This window comes from Balaenoptera musculus, chromosome 7, assembly GCF_009873245.2.
Source record: "Balaenoptera musculus isolate JJ_BM4_2016_0621 chromosome 7, mBalMus1.pri.v3, whole genome shotgun sequence".
NCBI classification, from domain to species: Eukaryota; Metazoa; Chordata; class Mammalia; order Artiodactyla; family Balaenopteridae; genus Balaenoptera; species Balaenoptera musculus.
In genome coordinates this window covers 14,929,009-14,946,970 of record NC_045791.1, presented here as the reverse complement: position 1 = coordinate 14,946,970, position 17,962 = coordinate 14,929,009, and the positions used below count along the sequence as shown (strand labels likewise).

General features: G+C 37.1%; 1 protein-coding gene across 1 annotated transcript in view; it reads left to right on the top strand.

Moving 5' to 3' along the window:
* Positions 1-17,962, top strand: part of DPP10 (dipeptidyl peptidase like 10) — a 674,557-nt gene that overhangs the window by 331,178 nt on the left and 325,417 nt on the right. The window contains 1 exon segment of the mRNA XM_036858000.1: positions 7,402-7,496. Within this exon segment, the coding sequence (XP_036713895.1) occupies positions 7,402-7,496 (95 nt within the window).

Genomic DNA, 17,962 nt, shown 5'->3' with positions numbered 1-17,962 from the left:
CAAATGGACAACCTGGAAGACATGGACAACTTCTTAGAAGAGCACAACCTTCCAACACTGAACCAGGAAGAAATAGAAAATATGAACCAACCAATCACAAGCACTGAAATTGAAACTGTGATTAAAAATCTTACAACAAACAAAAGCTCAGGACCAGATGGCTTCACAGGTGAATTCTATCAAACATTTAGAGAAGAGCTAACACCTATCCTTCTCAAACTCTTCCAAAATATAGCAGAGGGACGAACACTCCCAAAGTCATTCTACGAGGCCACCATCACCCTGATACCAAAACCAGACAAAGATGTCACAAAGAAAGAAAACTACAGACCAATATCAGTGATGAACATAGATGCAAAAATCCTCAACAAAATATTAGCAAACGGAATCCAACAGCTCATTAATAGGATCATACACCATGATCAAGTGGAATTTATCCCAGGAATGCAAGGATTCTTCAATATACGCAAATCAATCAATTTGATAAGCCATATTAACAAATTGAAGGAGAAAAATCATATGATCATCTCAATAGATGCAGAAAAAGCTTTTGACAAAATTCAACATCCATTTATAATAAAAACTCTCCAGAAAGTAGGCATAGAGGGAACTTAACATGATAAAGGCCATATATGACAAACCCACAGCCAACATTGTTCTCAATGGTGAAAAACTGAAACCATTTCCTCTAAGATCATGAACAAGACACGATTGCCCACTCTCACCACTATTATTCAACATAACTTTGGAAGTTTTAGCCACAGCAATCAGAGAAGAAAAAGAAATAAAAGGAATCCAAATCAGAGAAGAAAAAGTAAAGCTGCCATTGTTTGCAGATGACATGATACTATACATAGAGAATCCTAAAGATGCTACCAGAATACTGCTAGAGCTAATCAATGAATTTGGTAAAGTAACAGAATACAAAATTAATGCACATAAATCTCTTGCATTCGTATACATTAATGATGAAAAATCTGAAAGAGAAATTAAGGAAACACTCCCATTTACCATTGAAACAAAAAGAATGAAATACCTAGGAATAAACCTGCCTAAGGAGACAAAAGACCTGTATGCAGAAAACTATAAGACACTGATGAAAGAAATTAAAGATGATACAAACAGATGGAGAGATATACCATGTTCTTGGAGTGGAAGAATCAATGTGTGAAAATGACTATCCTACCCAAAGCAATCTACAGATTCAATACAATCCCTATCAAACTACCAATGGCATTTCTCACAGAACTAGAACAAAAAATTTCACAATTTGTATGGAAACACAGAAGACCCCAAATAGCCAAAGCAATCTTGAGAAAGAAAAATGGAGCTGGAGGTATCAGGCTCCCTGACTTCAGACTATACTACATAGCAGCAGTAATCAAGACAGTATGGTACTGGCACAAAAACAGAAACATAGCTCAATGGAACAGAATAGAAAGCCCAGAGATAAACCCATGCACATATGGTCACCTTATGTTTGACAAAGGAGGCAAGAATATACAATGGAGAAAGGACAGCCTCTTCAATAAGTGGTGTTGGGAAAACTGGACAGCTACCTGTAAAAGAATGAAATTAGAACACTCCCTAACACCATAGTCAAAAATAAACTCAAAATGGATTAAAGACCTAAATGTAAGGCCAGACATTATAAAACTTAGAGAAAAAAATATGCAGAACCCTCTATGACATAAATCACAGCAAGATCCTTTTTGACCCACCTCCTAGAGGAATGGAAATAAAAACACAAATAAACAAATGGGACCTAATGAAACTTAAAAGCTTTTGCACAGCAAAGCAAACCATAAACAAGACCAAAAGACAACCCTCAGAATGGGAGAAAATATTTGCAAATGAAGCAACTGACAAAGGATTGATCTCCAAAAGTTACAAGCAGCTCATGCAGCTCAATATCAAAAAAACAAACAGCCCAATCCAAAAATGGGCAGAAGACCTAAATAGACATTTCTCCAAAGAAGATATACAGATGGCCAACAGACACATGAAAGAATGCTCAACATCATTAATTATTAGAGAAATGCAAACCAAAACTACAATGAGGTATCCCCTCACACTGGTCAGAATGGCCATCATCAAAAAATCTACAAACAATAAATGCTGGAGAGGGTGTGGAGAAAAGGGAACCCTCTTGCACTGTTGGTGGGAATGTAAATTGATACAGCCACTATGGAGAACAATATGGAGATTCCTTTAAAAACTAAAAGTAGAACTACCATATGACCCAGCAATCCCACTACTTGGCATATACCCTGAGAAAACCATAATTCAAAAAGAGTCATGTACCACAGTGTTCATTGCCGCTCTATTTACAATAGCCAGGAAATGGAAGCAACCTAAGTGTCCAGTGACAGATGAATGGATAAGGAAGGTGTGGCACATATATACAATGGAATATTACTCAGCCATAAAAAGAAACGAAACTGAGTTATTTGCAGTGAGGTGGACGGACCTAGAGTCTGTCATACACGGTGAAGTAAGTCAGAAAGAGAAAAACAAATATCATATGCTAACATATATGGAATCTAAAAAAAAAAAAATGTTCATGAAGAACCTATGGCCAGGACGGGAATAAAGACGCTGACCTACTAGAGAATGAACTTGATGACATGGGGAGGGGGAAGGGTAAGCTGGGACAAAGTGAGACAGTGGCATGTACATATATACACTATCAAATGTAAAACTGACAGCTAGTGGGAAGCAGTCACATAGCACAGGGAGATCAGCTCGGTGCTTTGTGACCACCTAGAGCGGTGGGATAGGGAGGGTGGGAGGGAGGAAGACACAAGAGGGAAGAGATATGGGGATATATGTATATGTATAGATGTTTCACTTTGTTATAAAGTAGAAACTAACACACCATTGTAAAGCAATTATACTCCAGTAAAGATGTTAAAAAAATAAAGAGTATTTTACTGGAACTATTTTCTATGTTGAAAAATATTCAACAACAAGTGAGTGATAAAGGAATTATGTCATGTTCATGAATAGAACACTGTGCAACTGTTAAAAGAATGAGGTAGACACATGTGTACTGACATGAAACATTCTTTAAGATTATTAAATTTAAAAAGAAGTGCATCATCAAAAAACAGACATCAGTGGAACAGAATAGAGAGCCCAGAAATAAATCCACATACTTATGGTCAATTAATCTATGACAAAGGAGGCAAGAATATACAATGGAGAAAAGACAATCTCTTCAATAAGTGGTGCTGGGAAAACTGGACAGCTATATGTAAATCAGTGAATTTAGAACATTTTCCTTCACTATATACAAAAATAAACTCAAGTGGATTACAGACCTAAACATAAACATGACACCATAAAACTACTAGGAAAGTACATAGGAGAACACTCTTTGACGTAAATCACAGCAATATTTTTTGGATCTGTCTCCTAAAGCAAAGAAAACAAAAGCAAAAATAAACAAATGGGACCTAATTAAACCTAGAAGCTTTAGCACAGCATGGGAAACCATCGACAAAACAAAATGACAACCTACTGAATGGGATAAAACTTTTGCAAATGATATGACTGATAAGGGGTTAATATCCGAAACATATAAAGAACTCATACAACTCAATATTAAAAAAACAAATGACCCAATTAAAAAATAGGTAGAAGACCTGAATAAACATTTTTCCAAAGAAGACACACAGATGGCCAACGGGCACATGAAAAGATGCTCAACATCATTAATCATCAGAGAAATGAAAATTAAAACCACAGTGATATATCACCTCACACCTGTCAGAATGGCTATCATCAAAAAGTCAATAAATAACAAATGCTGGTGAGGACGTGGAGAAAAGGGAACCCTTGTACACTGTTGGTGGGTATGTAAATTGGTGCAGACATTGTGGAAAACAGTATGGAAGTTTCTCAAAAAAACTGAAAGTAGAACTGCCATATGATTCAGCAATTCCACTCCTGGGTATATATCTGAATAAACCAAAAACATCAATTTGAAAAGATACATGTACCCCAATGTTCATAGGAACATTATTTACAATTGCCAAGATATGGAAGCAACCTATATGTCCATCAACAGATGAAGGGATAAAGATGTGGTATATACATGGATATACAGTATGTGGATATACAATGGAATACTACTTAGCCATGAAAAAAGAATGAAATTTTGCCATTTGCTGCAACGTGGATGGACTTGGAGAGCATTGTGCTAAGTGAAATAAGTCAGACAGAGAAAGAAAAATACTGTGTGATACCACTTATATGTGGAATCTAAAAAATACAACAAACTAGTGAATATAACAAAAAAGAAACAGACTCACAAATATAGAGAACAAACCAGGGGTTACCAGTGAGGAGAGGGAAGGAAGGAGGGGCAAGATAGGGGTAGGGGATTAAGAGGTGCAAACTACTATCTATAAAATAAGCTACAAGAATATATTGTACAATACAGGGAATATAGCCAATATTTTATAGTAATTATGAAGGGAATATAACCTTTAAAACTGTGAATCACTATGTTGTATACCTGAAGCTTATATAATATTGTACATTATACCTCAATTTTAAAAAAACATTAAAAAAAGTGCATCATAAAAAAAATTATGTGGCACACATATACAATGGAATATTACTTAGCCATAAAAAGAAATGAAATTGAGTTATTTGTATTGAGATGGATGGACCTAGAGTCTGTCATACAGAGTGAAGTAAGTCAGAAAGAGAAAAACAAATACCGTATGCTAACACATATATATGGAATCTAAAAAAAAAAAAGATTCTGAAGAACCTAGGGGCAGGACAGGAATAAAGACGCAGACATAGAGAATGGACTTGAGGATGTGGGGCGGGGAAAAGGTAAGCTGGGACGAAGTGAGAGAGTGGCATGGACATATAGACACTACCAAATGTAAAATAGCTAGTGGGAAGCAGCTGCATAGCACAGGGAGATCAGCTCGGTGCTTTGTGACCACCTAGAGGGGTGGGATGGGGAGGGTGGGAGGGAGGGAGATGCAAGAGGGAGGGGATATGGGGATATATGTACATGTATAGCTGATTCACTTTGTTACAAAGCAGAAACTAACACACAATTGTAAAGCAATTATACTCCAATAAAGATGTTTTAAAAAAATTAAGTGTAGTCTTTATCTTCTCAAACAAACTCCACTTCCTTCTATTTTGATTCTAAGGGAAATAAAAATTAATTTTCCTTCATCTATCCCAATATAATCCATCATCGGCTGTGGGTTTCCTCTTACTATGGGAGACAGTAAGGCCGTATGTTACTTTATCTCTTCTGTTGAAGAAGAATCACTCTTCATGCTCTCTGGGCTCCTCTTTCTCCCTAAGCCCTTAAATCCTCATCCCTATTTAGAATTCCGCAGTGTGCTGGTCCCCTGGGAAAAGAACCAGTCACTGATTGGCTTTTTGCTATATTTATTACCATGGTGCAGTAGGAGGGGAAAACCCTCCTTCTCTTAAGTTATTGTGAAAATATTTTAAGGATGTTTGTTAAGACACGTTATTTATGCTAATCTGTGATGGCAGTGTCTGTCCACATCAAGAGGTGGTCCAGAATTGAGAAAATGAAGAAAAATAACAGAGGCGTCGGTTGAGCTTGGACTATAGATTAAAGCAAGCGTTGATGGAGAGCAGGAAGACAGGAGACCAGAGTCAGCTGGCAAGGCTGAACTGAGCAACACAGGGGACCAGTATTGCTCTTGAGCCTGTGATCATATATTTGGGATAGAAAGGAAAGGGAAGAGAGGTAAAGAATAGAAATCAAAATAAATATTTATTATGCGCATAACCCTGTTACTTGTCTTACATCACTAGAAAGGTCAGCACGTAAAGTTAATGATAAAAAGAACCCAACTTATCTGTAGGTGATGAAAGAAATTCAGTAGGTGATACAAGACCTTATTTTTAAGTTCACATAGGGCCATCTTGCGGTACACCTAAGTACAACCAGATAGTAACTTGAAATCTTTGTCTCTTTTTCTCCTTTCTTAAAACACTATTTGTCTTTCCTTGTGGCCCATGTCTTTCCAACATGTCACCGTCCCCATGTGACTAAGGTCAAGAAGAACCATTGGCCTTCTGTGCCATCCCTGACTCTAGTCGGAGAGTCATATTGGACTCTCAGTCTTCTGAATGAAACACGGAAGAAAGACAAACTTCATTTTTGCTAGTATTGATTGCTTCTCATCATAACTTCTGGGTGTTACTATTTATAATATTGAAATAACTAGAGAATGAGTCAGAAAACCTTGCTCTGCCAAAACTGTCAGACATTTCCACATAGATTTCACAACCCACCATGCAGTATTTGTTTACCACTATTATGCAGATGAAGACAGGTTCTGAGAATGGTAAATTATATAACTTCATTTACTGTGAATAGTAGGTCCAATCCCTCTCAGTATTTCTTCCAAGAATGGGCAGGCGGTTAGGCGGGTGCAATACCATGGAGAAGTTTAGAATTGGGTAAAACTGAAAAGGACATTATCAAAAAAAAAAAAGAAAGAAAGAAAGCACTCAAGACTGCTTTTATTTGGGTGTCTTCCCTTTTATCTAATCACATAAATATATGTATAATATGTCTATTATTTATATAGCTTTTATGTAGATACAGATATCTTTCTTTTTTTAACTTCTGAATATCCTTTCTGGCAGTTTGTCTCAGGTTGGTATTTTCAGTCTATGGTATTCTTAATATGAGTTAATTTCCTGATAAATGTGGCTGAATTTAACTCAAAAATATTTAAAATCAACAGCTGTGCAGACGAAATGCAATTATTTACACTGAAAACATCATTCTCTTTAAAGCTGAAAAAGTGGGTACAATGGTACACATATAGTCTCAGAGATTTTGACCAGTGGTCACACAATCCAGACAAAATACCAGAGGCACAATTCCAAACCCAAGGGAGAAAGAGGTTGAGTGGCAATTGAGCGGTGGTAGGACTGGGTATGTGAAAAAGTCCGCATGAACGTGGTTCATATGATAGTCTCAGAATTGTGTCGAGTTATGTTTAACTGGCAGCCTCGTTGAAAGTTTACCTAGATCACTAATTAGCAACAGCTTCGGAAATGGGAGGCATTTTGTCCCTTCTTTCTCATCTTAGCATGGGCAGCAGTTGCCCATGTTTTAATTACTTTTCATTTGTTCAACCAAGAATCTGAGTGACCCTCTCACTAACACTGTTTTCATTGCACAATAGACCATGTGCCGGGTGGGCTTCCTGAAGAGGATTAATGAGAGCCAAGTACAGAAATCTGCTCAGGTTATTAAAGGCTAACAGTGATTGTTCTAATGTGTCTGTTTATTATGCACATTATCTCCTCTACACTCATTATATTACCGAGTCAATGTGTTTGTCAATTGTTAATATCTTTCTGTTGCAGATACAGATGTGGTGTATAAAAGCGAGAACGGACATGTCATTAAACTGAATATAGAAACAAATACTACTACATTATTATTGGAAAACACAACTTTTGTAAGTAATGAATAATTAATTACTTTAATCATTTCAGTATTGTTTAGAATGCTCTCTTGGTATACATAATGGTCATTTTCTTCAGCTTCAGCACTTGCAAAGCTTTTCAGGTGAAAAGTTAATGCTGGGATATTACTAGAATCAGTAGATCTATTGATAGAAAATACCCATGTGACCATCCGCTCTGTTTTCTCCCCATTTATCCTTTTTAGTAAATGAATAAGTGTTTCTAAGAATAATATTTTTTTAGAATGAATATTTATTCCAATATTTTCTATGTAAGTTTAGCCATACAAAGGCCAAAATTTAAAAAAAAAGGTTAATCTAACCCAAGTCATCATAACTTTTTCTCCCCCTTTACTTTTCATTCTTCCTGACTTGTTTCTAATTGTGGTTTTCGAAATCAAGTCGAAAGCAGGCTTTGTAAAACTGGCCTTTAGTTGGAGTTGATATGCTTTACTTTTATAATTAAGCATTCTATCAGTATCATTTCTCTTCTCCAGAATCATTGTTTGGCCTAACAATGATCCAAATAACTGAATGTATTTATTTTGCTCTCATAAATGTACATGAACTTTGGGGTAAATTCAGTCCTCTTAAGGTTAGATTTAGCTATGATAACCTATTGAGTAAGTGATAACGAATTAACTGCTTCAAATGTTCAAAATCTAGCATCAAACACCACTGAAAAATAGTTTAAAGTTATTTGCTCATTGTTTTATACAAAGGTTCAATGTATTGCCTATTAGATGAGTTCTTATGTTATAACACATGAACTTAGGCCTCAGAAGACCTCCTATACAAATTAAAGGAATAAGCAAACCATCAGATACTTTTTGTACTTATTGCTACTTGTACATTTGGAATAAACATTTGGTCTTCATGTTTGTAAGAGGGTGGCCAGGTGGAAGAGATGAAGTGAAAACTTCTGTTGTTAGTGTTTTTATTTAATAAGAGAAAAGTGGTTGTTGAAATCATGCAGTGATTATATATGTATACATTTGTTAGACTAAATTAAACCAACCAGCTGAGGTACTTCAGCAATTAGGTTATTAACTAACTAATAATGGCATTTCTATTTTTAAATGAATCAGTTAATTCACAGACATTAGAAGAGCAGATACTCTGAATGCAACGATTTATAGTACTTGTGGAATGCCAAGGAAATATAAGCCATATTGCTCACTTTCTTAGAATATGGATTTCCTTGGGGGAGATAATGCTTACCTTCCTGAAAAAGTTTAACAAACAGCATAGAGCAGTATCTATTATTTCTTAATTGATTGGTCCTCTGGGATACTAGAGAAGAGGCTAAGGAATCATCGAGAGATGCTGAAATCAATGGGAAAGAAGCTCTCCATATGAGATAGGACAGGAGGTAGAAAGCAGGAATCAGTAATTATGACACCTAATGATTGGCTGATTAAAGTCAATGCGAATTAATTTCAATAAAACTAGTTTGGAGAACAAAATTAAATGAATTTTTGTATTTGTTTCCTTTATTATAAAGTAACATTTTTGATGGGGGGTATAGACCTTTAGCAGTCAAGTATTTAAGTTAAGAATAGACACGTAGTACGTGAATATCTGGTTATGTGACTGTTCCACACTGATGATCCTCTTACACAGGTTAATGAGTTCTTCTACTGGTCACTAATTATCTTTTTTTTTTTGCCTAGCATTTATTCCTTGCTTTCTTAGTCTCTTTGGTACATCAGAAAAGGAACAGAACAAACCTTTTCGGTTATTATTTCATTCTATTGTTGGTACTTCATACTTGACACCAACCCCATCTCATTGTAGTTCTCTCCATGTGCTTATTAATGCCATTTTATCTTTATGCTTGTATGTTTAATCTTTTAAAAAATCCTTTTGAGGTCTATTTCTGCTTTTCTATGTTGGCCATGACTCTTAATTACCACCGAGTCATATTTAACAAATATTCTAATTTACTGATCTTTTAAGATTCGTAGGCTCCCTGAAGACATTTATCTCACAACACAGATAATTAAGCAGTTTATAAGTCCTAGAGGCATCAGAATTCAGTGGAGGAGGGTGAGGATAAAGATTGGAATGCGACTTATGTTTCCAACTAGTTAACTCAGAACTGCAAACAAAATATACAAATTAACACGAATCCAGATGAATTCAAAGGAACTTATTTAATCGTTTTCTCCTTCTAACTCCAAAATAGCATTATTAAACACACTTGTGTTTTAAAGATCATGCTAAGCTAAAGTCTGGATATGCTTTCTCTCTCAGGCCATACTCTTGGGAAAAAAATCTCTTATCAGAGCATAAAATTTTTATTTATAGCGCAGCTTTTTTTCATTGAGCAGTTAGCAGTACTTTAATGACAATTATAATTAATTGGATTAGATCACTATAAGAAGCTTTGTAGTAAAGTGTACCAAGGCAATTGAGAAAAAAAATTATTACTTAAAATGTGATAACAGAATAGCCTATTGTATAATAAGACATATTTTGCAAAAAAAGTGACTGCCAATTTATTTTAAAACTTAATATAACATCACATTGTCATTTCTCTGCTTACATACATTTTAAATATGAATGGTGGGCACTTTTAGCTATGTAATCATGGTTAGCAGACACTATGAGTAATGATAATATTGGCTGTGACTGTCAAAAATAAAACAAAAGTAAATAATTTTCCTGAAATAATTGGCTTATGTCTTAAGGCATTCTTTTGGAGTGAAGATAGGTGGACTTCTAATGAAGGAGAAAATTAAAGCGTATATAACTTTTTGAAGAGGAGTTACATGAAAGGAGTGATTTAGCCCCAAAACTGCTCTTCATCATTTTTAAGTGTTTGGAAAAGTTATCTCATAAAGCCACAACTACTTCAGACAAAAGCTCATTCACAGTGTCATAATGAGGAAAATGTTTCTAAGTATTAGCTGTATTCTTTCTACTGGAAATAATTTGAATATCACCAGTAGTCTTGGCAAAAAACACCAGCATTCATAAATAGTTCTATCAAATCTCTGAGATTACAAAGGAATTGGAAACATGATTCTAAGCTATATGCTTAAACATTACTAAGATTTAAAAAAAAAAAAAAAGCTCGTGTACTAATATGGAAAGGGAAACTAAATATCTGCAAGCTTTTAAAACTATGCTATAAAAATAGCCTAAAGCAGAGAAAGGAAATTCAAGGTAACATTCAAGGGAAATGTTACCTGCAAATGTTTTGGTCCAACTATTTATTTATAGGTCATTACAAAATAGTAGGTTTGACTAGAACCAAGGAATATTTATGGACTTATCATGCATAGAGATAGCATCAGTTGATTTGCATACCACTGCAGTATTTTTTTTTTAACATCTTTATTGGAGTATAGTTGCTTTACAATATTGTGTTAGTTTTTGCTGTATAACAAAGTGAATCAGCTATACGTATACATATATCCCCATATCCCCTCCCTCTTGCATCTCCCTCCCACCCTCCCTATCCCACCCCTCTAGGTGGTCACAAAGCATGGAGCTGATCTCCCTGTGCTGTGCGGCTGCTTCTCACTAGCTATCTGTTTTACATTTGGTAGTGTATATATGTCAATGCCACTCTCTAACTTCGTCCCAGCTTACCCTTCCCCCTCCATGTGTCCTCAAGTCCATTCTCTACATTTGCGTCTTTATTCCTGTCTTGCTCCTAGGTTCTTCAGAACCTTTTTTTTTTTTTTACATTCCATATATATATGTTACCATACGGTATTTGTTTTTCTTTTTCTGACTTACTTCACTCTGTATGACAGACTCTAGGTCCATCCACCTCACTACAAATAACTCAATTTTGCTTCTTTTTATGGCTGAGTAATATTCCATTGTATATATGTGCCACATCATCTTTATCCATTCATCTGTCGATGGACACATAGGTTGCTTCCATGTCCTGGCTATTGTAAATAGTGCTGCAGTGAACATTGTGGTACATGACTCTTTTTGAATTATGGTTTTCTCAGGGTATATGCCCAGTAGTGGGATTGCTGGGTCATATGGTAGTTCTATTTTTACTTTTTTAAGGAACCTCCATACTGTTCTCCATAGTGGCTGTATCAATTAACATTCCCACCAACAGTGCAAGAGGGTTCCCTTTTCTCCACACCCTCTGCAGCATTTATTATTTGTAGGTTTTTTGATGATGGCCATTCTGACTGGTGTCAGGTAATACCTAATTGTAGTTTTGATTTGCATTTCTGTAATGATTAGTGATTTTGAGCATCCTTTCATGTGTTTGTTGGCAATCTGTATATCTTCTTTGGAGAAATTACTATTTAGGTCTTCTGCCCATTTTTGGATTAGGTTGTTTGTTGTTTTTATATTGAGCTGCATGAGCTGCTTTAATATTTTGGAGATTAATCCTTTGTCAGTTGCTTTTTTTACAAGTATTTTCTCCCATTCTGAGGGTTGTCTTTTCATCTTGTTTATGGTTTCTTTTGCTTTGCAAAACTTTTAAGTTTCATTAGGTCTCATTTGTTTATTTTTGTTTTAATTTCCATTTCTCTAGGAGGTGGGTCAAAAAGGATCTTGCTGTGATTTATGTCATAGAGTGTTCTGCCTATGTTTTCCTCTAGGAGTTTTATATGTCTGGCCTTACATTTAGGTATTTAATCCATTTCAAGTTTATTTTTGTATATGGTGTTAGGGACTGTTCTAATTTCATTCTTTTACATGTAGCTGTCCAGTTTTCCCAACACCACTTATTGAAGAGACTGTCTTTTTTCCATTGTATATTCTGATCTCCTTTATCAAAGATAAGGTGACCATATGTGCATGGGTTTATCTCTAGGCTTTCTATCCTGTTCCATTGATCTATGTTTCTCTTTTTCTGCCAGTACCATACTGTCTTGATTTCTGTAGCTTTGTAGTATAGTCTGAAGTCCAGGAGCCTGATTCCTCCAGCTCCGTTTTTCTTTCTCAAGATTGCTTTGGCTATTTGGGGTCCTTTGTTTTTCCATACAAATTGTGAAATTTTTTGTTCTAGTTCTGTGAAAAATGCCAGTGGTAGTTTGATAGGGATTGCGATGAATCTTTAGATTGCTTTGGGTAGTATGGTCATTTTCACAACGTTGAATCTTTCAATCTGAGAACATGGTATATTGCTCCATCTGTTTGTATCATCTTTAATTTCTTCCATCAGTGTCTTGTAGTTTTCTGCATACAGGTCTTTTGTCTCCTTAGGTAGGTTTATTCCTAGGTATTTTATTCTTTTTGTTGCAATGGTAAATGGGAGTGTTTCCTCAATTTCTCTTTCAGAGTTTTCATCATTAGTGTACAGGAATGAAAGAGATTTCTGTGCATTAATTTTGTATCCTGCCACTTTCCCAAATTAATTGATTAGCTCTAGTAGTTTTCTGGTAGCATCTTTAGGGTTTGCCATTTATAGTGTCATGTCATCTGCAAACAGTGACCGTTTTACTTCTTCTCTGATTTGGATTCCTTTTATTTCTTTTTCTTCTCTGATTGCTGTGGCTAAAACTTCCAAAAGTTTGTTGAATAATAGCGGTGAGAGCGGGCAACCTTGTTTTGTTCCTGATCTTAGTGGAAATGGTTTCAGTTTTTCACCATTGAGAACAATGTTGGCTGTGGGTTTGGCATATATGGCCTTTATTATGTTGAGGTAAGTTCCCTCTATGCTTACTTTCTGGAAGGTTTTTATCATAAATGGTGTTGAATATTGTCAAAAGCTTTTTCTGTATCTATTGAGATTATCATATGGTTTTTCTCCTTCAGTTTGTTAATATGGTTTATCACAGTGATTGATTTGCATATATTGAAGAATCCTTGCATTCCTGGGATAAACCCCACTTGATCATGGTGTATGATCCTTTTAATGTGCTGTTGGATTCTGTTTGCTAGTATTTTGTTGAGGATTTTTACATCTATGTTCATCACTAATAATGGCCTGTAGTTTTCTTTCTTTGTGACATCTTTGTCTGGTTTTGGTACCAGGGGGATGGTGGCCTCGTAGAATGAGTATGGGCATGTTCATTCCTCTGCTTTATTTTGGAAGAGTTTCAGAAGGATAGGTGTTAGCTCTTCTCTAAATGTTTTATAGAATTTGCCTGTGAAGCCATCTGGTTCTGGGCTTTCGTTTGTTGGAAGATATTTAATTACAGTTTCAATTTCAGTGCTTGTGATTGGTTGTTTCTTATTTTCTATTTCTTCCTGGTTCAGTGTCAGAAGGTTGTGCTCTTCTAAGAATTTGTCCATTCCTTCCAGGTTGTCCATTTGATTGGCATAAAGTTGCTTGTAGTAATCTCTCATGATCATTTTGTATTTCTGCAGTGTCAGTTGTTACTTCTCCTTTTTCATTTCTAATTCTGCTGAGTTGAGTCTTCTCCCTTTTTATCTTGATGAGGCTGGCTAATGGTTTATCAATTTTGTTTATCTTCTCAAAGAACCAGATTTTAGTTCTGTTGTTCTTTACTATCGTTTCCTTCATTTCTTTTTCATTTATTTCTGATCTGATCTTTACGATTTCTTTCCTTCTGCTAACTTTGGGGTTTTTTTTTTGTTGTTCTTTCTCTAATTGCTTTAGGTGTAAGGTTAGGTTGTTTATCTGAGATTGTTCTTGTTTCTTGAAATAGGATGTATTGCTATAAACTTCCCTCTTAGAACTACTTTCGCTGCATCCCATAGGTTTTGGACCGTCCTGTTTCATTGTCATTTCTTTCTAGGTATTTTTTGATTTCCTATTTGATTTATTCAGTGATCTCTTGGTTATTTAGTAGTGTATTGTTTAGGCTCCATGTGTTTGTATTTTTTACAGTGTTTTTCCTGTAATTGATATCTAGTCTCATAGCATTGTGGTTGGAAAAGATACTTGATACGATTTCAATTTTCTTAAATTTACCAAGGCTTGATTTGTGACCCACAATATCGTCTATCCTGGAGAATGTTCCTTGAGCTCTTAAGAAGAAAGTGTATTCTGTAGTTTTTGGATGGAATGTCCTATAAATACCAATTGAGTCCATCTTGTTTAATGTGTCATTTAAAGCTTGTGTTTGCTTATTTATTTTCATTTTGGATGATCTGTCCGTTGGTAAAAGTGGAGTGTTAAAGTCCCCTACTATGATTGTGTTACTGTCGATTTCCCCTTTTATGTCTGTCAGCATTTGCCTTATGTATTGAGGTGCTCCTCTGTTGGGTGCATAAATATTTACAATTGTTATATCTTCTTCTTGGATTGATCCCTTGATCATTATGTAGTGTCCTTCTTTGTCTCTTGTAAGTCTTTATTTTAAAATATTTTTTCTGATATGAGAATTGCTACTCCAGCTTTCTTTTGATTTCCATTTGCATGGAATATCTTTTTCCATCCCCTCACTTTCAGTCTGTATGTGTTCCTAGGTCTGAAATGGGTCTCTTGTAGACAGCATATATATAGGTCTTGTTTTTTTATCCATTCAGCCTGTCTATGTCTTTTGGTTGGAGCATTTAATACATTTACATTTAAGGTAATTATTGATATGTGTGTTCCTATTACCATTTTCTTAATAGTTTTGGGTTTGTTACTGTAGGTCTTTTCCTTCTCTTGTGTTTCCTGCCTAGAGAAGTTCCTTTAGCGTTTGTTGTAAATTTGTGGTTCTGAATTCTCTTATTTTTTCGTTGTCTGTAAAGGTTTTAATTTCTCTGTCAAATCTGAATAAGATCCTTGCTGGGTAGAGTAATCTTCGTTGTAGGTTTTTCCCTTTCATCACTTTAAATAGGTCCTGCTACTCCCTCTGGCTTGCAGGCTTTCTTCTGCTAGATCAGCTGTTAACCTTATGTGGATTCCCTTTTATGTTATTTGTTGCTTTTCCCTTGCCGCTTTTAGTATTTTTTCTTAGTATTTAATTTTTGATAGTTTGATTAATATGTGTCTTGCATGTTTCTCCTCGGTTTTATCCGGTATGGGACCCTTTGTGCTTCCTGGACTTGATTGACCTATCCTTTCCCATATTAGGGAAGTTTTCAACTATAATCTCTTCAAATATTTTCTCAGTCCCTTTCTTTTCCTCTTCTTCTTCTGGGACCCCTATATTTCGAATGTTGGTGCGTTTAATGTTGTTCCAGAGGTCTCTGAGGCTGTCCTCTATTCTTTTCATTCTTTTTTCTTTATTGTGCTCTGTGGTAATTATTTCCACTATTTTATCTTCCAGGTCATTTATCCATTCTTCTGCCTCAGTTATTCTGCTATTGATTCCTTCTAGAGAAATTTTAATTCCATTTATTGTGTTGTTCATCATTATTTGTTTGCTCTTTAGTTCTTCTAGGTCCTTGTTAAACGTTTCTTGTATTTTCTCCATTCTGTTTCCACGATTTTGGATCATCTTTACCATCGTTACTCTGAATTCTTTTTCAGGTAGACTGCCTATTTCCTCTTCATTTGTTTGGTCTGGTGGGTTTTTACCTTGCTTCTTCATCTGCTCTGTATTTCTCTGTCTTCTCATTTTGCTGAACTTACTGTTTTTGTGGCCTCCTTTTCGCATACTGCAGGTTCGTAGTTCCCGTTGTTTTTGGTGTCTGCCCCCAGTGGGTAAGGTTGGCTCAGTGGGTTGTGTAGGCTTCCTGATGGAGGGGAGTGGTACCTGTGTTCTGGTGAATGAATCTTGTCTGTCTGGTGGGCAGGTCCACGTCTGGTGGTGTGTTTTGGGGTGTCTGTGAACTTATTATGATTTTAGGCAGCCTCCCTGCTAATGGATGGGGTTGTGTTCCTGTCTTGCTAGCTGTTTGGCATGGGGTGTCCAGCACTGGAACTTGCTCGTCGTTGAGTGGAGCTGGGCCTTAGCCTTGAGATGTAGATCTCTGGGAGGGCTCTCGCCAATTGATATTGGTCTCTGGTGGTCTGGTGTCCAGAACTCGGCTCTCCCACCTCATAGTCTCAGCCCTGACTCCTGGCCAGAGCACCAAGACCCTGTCAGCCACACAGCTCAATAGAGCTGAAATTTAGGGACTTCCCTGGTGGTCGAATGGTTAAGACTCCATGCTTCAACTGCAGGGGGCACAGGTTCGATCTCTGATTGGGATGTTAAGATCCTCGGGCGTGTCGTGGGTTTTACTGTTTTTTTAGTAAGAATGCACAGATCGGTAGAAAACTTGGGGCCAGTCGTGGCAGGCTGCCATTGCAGTATTTTTGTTTATTTAAATTTCACTTATTCTGCCACTGAATATTTGGGCTGGGGGATAGATAAAAACCTTTTTACCACCAAGATATCAAGGAGCTTATTTTCTCATTTATGTTTGAGGAAAGAGCTGCGTGTTGAAAAAAAAATAGAATGGCACAAGCAATTATTTTTTGGATAAAGACAACCAAAATTTCACCTCTTAAAATTTGAAATAAAGAAAGGTTATCAGGGTTTTCTGACCACCCAGGTGTTTCACATGCTGGCTATAATCATGGAGGATTTATATGTTAAAAATCTGGCCTCAGACAGGGCATACAACGATGGCAGAGTAGGAAGACCCTGAACTCACCTCCTCTCACGGGCATACCAAAATTACAACTATTTACAGAACAACTATTGATAAGAAAGATCGGAATCTACCAGAAAAGATCTTCCACAACTAAAGATATAATAAAGAACGAATCACAACAAGACAGCTGGGGGTGTGGGCAGAGTTATGGTACATTCAAGACCCATACCTCTGGGAGAGTGATCCACAAATGAGAAAATAATTACAACTGCAGAGGTTCTCCCCAAGGAGCAAGGGGTCTGAGTCCCATATTGGGCTCCCCAGCCGGGGTACCAGAGCAAGAAATGAAGCCCCCAAAATGTATGGCTTTGAAGGCCAGAGGGGCTTATTTTCAGGTGATCCAGAGGACTGTGGGAAATAGAAACTCCACTCTTAAAGGGTGCACACACAGTCTCACACACTGTGGGACCCAGGGCAGAAGCAGTAGTTTGAAAGAACTCTGGGTCAGACCTACCTGCCGATCTTGGAGTAGCTCCTGGAGAGGCAGGAGGTAACTGGAGCTCACCCTGAGGATATAAATACTGGGAGCAGCCATTTTGGGGAGCTCCTTCTCCCATGTGGAAACTGATGCTGTCAAGGAATATTTTGGAATCCTCCCTCCTGCTTATTAAAGTCAGGACCCAGCCCTGCCACCACCCCCTCTTCCAGCCTGTAGGCACCAGTACTGGAATCAGGCCAAGCAACCAGCTGGGCAGGGACACAGCCCCACATACCAGCAGACAGGCTGCCTTAAGACCCCCTGAGCCCATACCTCCCCCTGGACATGGCCGTGTCCACCAGAGGGTCCAGGACCGAGACCCACACACCAGTACGCAGGCACTAGACCCAGGACCTCCAGGGCCCTGCAGCCAGAGACCCTGGGAACCACCTCCATCCACCAGTGGGCAGGAATGATCCCCAGAACCCCCTGGGCCCTGGCCACACCCACCAGCCAGCCAGCTCTAGCCTTGGGACCAGCCTCATTCACCAGCAGTCTAACACCAACTCTG